The sequence below is a fragment of the Chiloscyllium plagiosum genome, unplaced genomic scaffold, assembly GCF_037043375.1.
Source record: "Chiloscyllium plagiosum isolate Xiang-an unplaced genomic scaffold, Cpla_swu_hap1 HiC_scaffold_18, whole genome shotgun sequence".
Taxonomy (NCBI): Eukaryota; Metazoa; Chordata; class Chondrichthyes; order Orectolobiformes; family Hemiscylliidae; genus Chiloscyllium; species Chiloscyllium plagiosum.
The window spans coordinates 50,079,040-50,085,810 of NW_028270156.1; the positions used below are offsets into that span (position 1 = coordinate 50,079,040).

General features: G+C 40.5%; 1 protein-coding gene across 5 annotated transcripts in view; it reads left to right on the plus strand.

Moving 5' to 3' along the window:
- tnnt3a (troponin T type 3a (skeletal, fast)) overlaps window positions 1-965 on the plus strand; it is a 39,028-nt gene extending 38,063 nt beyond the window's left edge. For all 5 annotated transcript variants that reach the window (XM_087996603.1, XM_087996601.1, XM_087996605.1 and 2 more), the window contains one exon: window positions 650-965. In XM_087996603.1, the coding sequence (XP_087852729.1) occupies window positions 650-698 (49 nt within the window). In that variant the 3' untranslated portion in view covers window positions 699-965. The remainder of the gene's footprint in view (window positions 1-649) is intronic.
- The last annotated feature ends 5,806 nt before the right edge of the window (window positions 966-6,771 follow it).

A 6,771-nucleotide genomic window follows, 5' to 3' on the forward strand; every position in this document is an offset into this window, starting at 1 on the left:
CCTCTTCTAAGTTAATAGCTTTACCACGTTGTAATGAAAACAATAAGAAGACAAAGAATTTTCATGTTGACCAGTGGCACTGTAGAAGTAGTCAGGGCAGGGGATAAGGAAGGCATGTCAGAATAGGTTATCAGTGCTAAAAAGACTACATTGTGAGGTCAGAACCTATAGACTACATTAATTTGTATTCTCCAGTATCACTAAAAAGCTCAACAAAAAGTGCCTCTCTTTTTAGATACACAATTAAGAAATTACTGAAATAAAATTGAAGCAAACTGACAACTTCAATAAAAATATGGTTTTTCTCTATGCATCAAACATTACAGCACCCAGTCACAGAGAGGACAAACCATGAAAAAGAGATAGGTAGCCTGAGCAATCACCATCACAGATTGTCTCCAGAAAGTATGCCCCTCATTAGTTAATTGCAGAAGAATTTTGGCAACTGACACACAAAGACTTCCAACTTGTTTCTTTCCACCCTCTGCACAGCCGATAATTCCAGCCAAAATTTGTAAAGACCACTGGAGATCCTTTTTTTTTGGACTTGCATCTGGAACCAGTTTTGTTTGTTATACAAGAGAGGGTAACTGTTGTATTTTAAGAAATGGAGGTTGACAATGTTTTCCTTTCTGCTTGTGAATTACAGCAGCAAGAAGGGTGCTGGCAAGGGCAAGGTTGGTGGCCGCTGGAAGTAAACGGTTGAAGCAAATGCCTCCATTGCAGCATGACCTGACTGCATTGTCCCAAGCTTGGATTCTTATGAGGCAAATCTCAAGTGGCAAACAATTTATAGCACTATTAAGTCCAATGCTTAGAAACAATCTATTTTACTGTGTTGCACACTGGATCTATAACAATTATCCCCTTTATTTACAGATGTTAATATAGCGCTGATCCTCTTCTATTATAAACAACTGTCCTAACATTCTTGTTTTTGTAAATAAAGTGTGGCATCTAATTTATTCTTTTTCTGACTGAATATTTGTCAATGTGTGATAGACAATGAGGTAACACAAAAGGGAATCTTGTTTTTTCTATTCATTCACAAGATGTGGGTCTCACTGGCTAGGCCAACATTTATTACCCATTCTTAACATGGCAGTTAAGAATTAAGTCAAAGTGTGATGCTGGAAAAGCACAGCCAGTCAAGCAGCATCCAAAGAGCAGGAGAGGTTGACATTTCGAGCATAAGGTCTTCTTTCTACCAGTTAAGAGTCAACCACTTGTTATGGGTCTGGAAGACACAACATGTAAGGACAGGATTGTCCTTCCATAAAGGACATTGGTGAACCAAAATTCGGCCACAGTTTCATGATTATAATTAGACCTTTAGTACCAGATTTTTAAAAATTTAATTCCAATTGCACCATCTGCCAAAAACAGGATTCAAATCCAGGTCCCCAGAACATTACCTGGGTCTTGGCATATCAGCCTAATGTTAATACCATTAGGCCATCACCTCCCCAAATTTGAACAGGTTTTTAAAAATTAGTGGCGATCTAATGAAGGTCTTTACCTTTAGGTGTTCGATACAGTAGATGTAAAAAAAAGTGCTTTTCTCTTATTTGAAAATCCAAAAATACACGACTGTTACTGTTAAATCCAGTGGGAAAATACTTTTTTTTCTCAGTAGTTAAAATGTGGAACTTGCTGGAACCAGATATGATGGAGGCACATAGTATTGATCATTTCAAAAAGTAACAAGCTGAGTGCATGAGGGGAAAGAAAATACAAAGCGTATGCTGAATAACTGAGAAGAGGTAGATGGAATGGGCAGAGATTTATGTGAAGCGTAAGCAATCGCTGACAAGCTGGGTTAAGAGATCTGTTCCTGTACTGTATTCTCAATGTATGTGTTTAAATATATATCTGTTCTGTTGTAATAACTGTACACTACACACACAGACACAATTCTCTAAAGTGTCCACCCTGGCTCAGTGATCACAATTTCACCTCTGGAGTAGGCAAGATCTTCAGAGGGTTGGTGTGGACTTGATGGGTCAATTGGCGTGCTTTCACACAAGTGGGGATTCTATGATTCTATAATTCTGCACAAAATCAATATAGGAAGCCCACCAGTGTTACATCCTTGATCAAAGATTTGGAATGGGAAGCACTACAAGAAAGAAGGAAGGAAAGAGACTCACCAGGTTCTGTAAAATAAGAAATGGGCTGATTGGAATTGACAGAAGCAAGTTCCTGGTGCCTTTTAGCAATGACAGAATATGACATAGCCAGTCTTTCCTCCCAAGGATGATTTCACAATGGAACAAGCTGCTAAAGAAAACAGTCATAGAGCACTATCTCTTGAACTCTTAATACTCATACCCATCTCCCCCTTATTTTCATTTATAAATCTGAATTAATATTGTAGCAGATTATGCCTGGTTTTCCTAGCGCTACCCATTGAAATGCTGACACAAGCAGAAGCAACAATGTATTGGTCCCCTGGCTACAAGGAGAACTGTAAGAAATACACTCAATGAAACTGCAGCACTTTGAAATTCTAAAGACTAACTTGAAATCTGTGATTATGTTAATGAAGTGCAATAGAAATTTGAAGCACGGACTAAAGCAATTTCAAATTTGAAAGACATTTCTAAATTGTATCTGAAGTCAAACCTTAGCTACCACAGCAGTCAAGGATTGGGAGGGCAAATAGGCTGACTTTCAAAGCAAAAGATTACAGTAGCATTGCCAGGCAACTATTTTGAAGATGATAATATTCAGAGTGGGACAGGAAGGGATCAAACACAGAAAAGGTTAGGGAAATCTCTCTGTACAGATGCTGCCCTACCTGCTAAATTTCTCCAACATACTCTGTGCTTGTTTTAACTTCCCTGCATCCACAATATTTCATTGTTATTATGAGACAGGAAAGGACAGGGTGTATAAGCAGCAAATATGGTCAAAGGTGAAAATATGGTAAAATGGCAAAATTGTTAATATTCATGTAGATTGGGAAAGTCAAACTGGTGGAAGCAGCCATGAGAAGATTCCATAGAGTGTATTCAAGTTTCTTAAAACAATGTATTGTGGATCCAACCAGGGATCAGGCTATTTTGGATTTGATAACGTGAAATAAGGCATATTTAAGAAATGATCTCAGAGTAAGAGATCCCCTAAGGAACAGTGCCATAATATGGTAGAATTTAGCACACAGTTTGAGAGTGAGAAACATGGATCAGAAACAATGGCAAACATTTAAGAAAACAGGTCATGACTCAGAGCAAAGATGTATTCCAATGAGTAAGAGAGACCCCAAGCAAGGGATAAATGTACCACGGTTAATTGAGGAAGTTAAGAATAGTATCAAATTGAAATAAAACATTCAATGTGGCAAACATTAATAGGAAACCAGAGGATTCAGAAAGTTTAGAACTCAAAAAAAATTACCAAAATCAATAACCAAGAGGAAAATGAACTATGAAGGCAAACTGCAAGGTATATAATAAAAGCTTCTCATTGGAGTGTGAAGAATGTGAGGAGGCCTTGTTGAATGTAAAAACAAGTAAGATCTTTTTTAAATATTTAAGATTGAAAGAGAGGCTCCTTAGAAACATAATTGGGGAAATAATAGTTGGAATCAGGAAATGTTGGATGAGTTGAATAAATATGTTACATCATCTTCATGGTAGAGGGATGTCTGTTGCATTCCAAAAATAATAAATCATCAAGACATCTGGGAGACGGGGTGAGGTGTTAGGAAATAAACACAATAGCTATTACTATAAACAAAAGTACTAGAGGAACTAATGGGGCTGAAGGTCAACAAGTCCTTTTGACGTAATGGGATATATTCTTGGATGTTAAAGGAAGTAGCTACTGAGATAGTGGATGTGCTGGTAGTAATCATCCATGAATCCTTAGATTTGGAGGAAACCCAGAGGATTGGAAAATAGCCACTATAACACCCTTATTCAAAAAGGGAGGCAGTCAAAAAGTAGCTACCTATAGGTCAGTTAGCTTAATTTCTGTAACTGGGAAAAGTTAATATAAATGATGAAATGACAGAGCATTTTGTCGTACATAATAAAATCAAGAAGATTGAGCATAATTTAATGATGGTGCAGTCATGTGTGACAAATGTATTGCAGTCCTTTGAGGGCTAACAAACAAGATAAATAAATAGAAACTAGTACACGTAATATATTTAAATTTTAAAATAACGTTAAGGTACTGCACATAAGACTACTTAATAAGGTAACAACTCATGGTGTCGTGAGTATTATATGGAGGGAAGATTGGCTAACTAATAGAAGACAAGGAATTGTGATAAAGTGGGCATTTTCAAGATGGCAACCTGTAATTAGTGGAATGCCACAAGGATCACTGCTGGGGCCACAATTATTTACAATATATCAGTGGCTTAGATGACAGAAGTGAATGCATTATCATCAAGTTTGCAGAAAAATAGGTTGAATGACAAGTAGTGAGGTTAACACAAAGTCTACAGAACAGTATAGACAAGTTAAGCAAGTGGGCAAAATCTTGAAAATGGAAAATGTAACGCGAAAATGTAAGATTGTGCATTTTTGCAGGCATTATAGAAGAACAGACTATTATTTAAGCTGAGAAAGATGGCAGAAAGCTACAGCACAAAGTGATTGGGAGTCCCCATGAAACAAAAAGAGCTAACATCCAAGTTCAATGGGGAATAGGGAGGGCAAATGGATTGTTGGCCCTTATGTCCAAGGGAATGACACATAAAAACAGGGAATTCTTGCTGAAACTAAATAAGGCACTAGCCAGACCACACCTGATATACTATGAATAGTTTTGAGACTATTATATAAGGGACTGAGATTAGAGGCAGTCCAGAGCAGGTTGATCCTGGGAATAGAAGGGCAGTTTTATGTTTTGAGGTTGAGTAGTTTAGAACAAAAATACAAGCCTGGCAGCGTGATATATAAAGATTGTTGCTCCACGTGGAAGAGTGGAGAGATGAATGAGAGGGGGTGGGTGGGGAGAAAGTAGCATAGAGTACAATAGGTGAATGGGGGTGGGGATGGAGCTGATAGGTCACAGAGGAGGGTGGGGGAAAGTAGCAAATAGTACAATGGGTGAATGGGGGTGGGGATGAAGGTGGAAAGATGAATGAGAAGGAGTGGGTGGGGAGAAAGTAGCATAGAGTACAATAGGTGAATGGGGGTGGGGATGGAGTTGATAGGTCACAGAGGAGGGTGGGGGAAAGTAGCAAATAGTACAATGGGTGAATGGGGGTGGGGATGAAGGTGATAGGTCAGAGAGGAGGGTGGTGTGGATAGGTGGAAAGGAAGACAGGCAGGTAGGACAGGTCATGTGGGCGGTGCTGAGCTGGAAGGCTGGACCTGGGGTGAGGTAGGGGAAGGGGAAATTAGGAAACTGGTGAAATCCACATTGATGCCCTGCGGTGGAAGTGTTCCGGGGTGGAAGATGAGGCGTTCTTCCTCCAGGCGTTGGGTGGTGAGGGAGCGGCGGTGGAGGATGCCCAGGACCTGCATGTCCTCGGCTGAGTGGGAGGGGGAGTTGAAATGTTGGGCCACAGGAAGGTGAGGTTGATTGGTGCGGGTGTCCTGGAGATGTTTCCTAAAGTGCTCTGCTAGGAGGCATCCAGTCTCCCCAATGTAGAGGAGACTGCATCAAGAGCAACAGATACAATAAATGATATTGGTGGATGTGCAGGTAAAACTTTGATGGATGTGAAAGGCTCCTTTAGGGCCATGGATGGAGGTGAGGGAGGAGGCGTGGGCGCAGGTTTTGCAATTCCTACTGTGGCAGGGGAGGGTGCCAGGACGGGAGGGTGGGTTGTTGGGGGGCGTGGACCTGACCAGGTAGTCACGGAGGGAATGGTCTTTGTGGAAAGTGGAAATGTGTGGGGAGGGAAATATATCCCTGGTGGTAGGGTCTGTTTGGAGGTGGCGGAAATGTCGTCGGATGATGCGGTTTATGCGAAGGTTGGTAGGGTGGAAGGTGAGCACTGGGGCGTTCTGTCCTTGTTACGGTTTAAAAGTAAGCTCGGAGGCAGAGGTCGCAGAAGAAGTGTTCAACGTCACGGCGTGTATTAAATTCATGATTCGGAGATGCTGGTGTTGGACTGGGGTGTACAAAGTTAAAAATCACACAACACCAGGTTATAGTCCAACAGGTTTAATTGGAAGCACACTAGCTTTCGGAGTGACGCTCCTTCACCAGGTGATTGTGGAGGGCTCGATCGTAACACAGAATTTATAGCAAAAATTTGCAGTGTGATGTAACTGAAATTATACATTGAAGAATTGATTGTCTGTTAAGCCTTTCATCTGTTAGAATACAGTGATAGTTTCACTTCTTTCATGTGTAAATCACAAAACCCTTTTTTTTAAAGTTGCATTCTCGGGTTAGCTGTTAACAATGGTAATAGCTAGACAATGTGTTGAAGGTGTTAGCCCCCTGTGTTCTCTGTCTATGACCTGATGTTTAGATTGATTCCAATCTAAAAAGTGAAATAACAGAGTTTTACATAAATTCATGCAGTTTTTGAGCTCAGAGTTCGACATGAATCTATGTGGTTTTTGAGCAAAGTGCAATGTAACTTTGTACCAAAAAAATTCACCACACACAATATATATGTGTGCATGTGGGTCTTTGTCTGTGTGTGTGTCTGTCTGGGGAGGGGGTTGTGAGTGTGAGAAAGTGTGTGTGTGTGTCTGTACAGTGAGTGCAGAGTGTCTTAAGTCTGTGAGGGGGTGTATGTGTGGGAGTCTGTGTGTCTATAAGGGTGTGTGTGGGCGTCTGTGTGTATCTGTG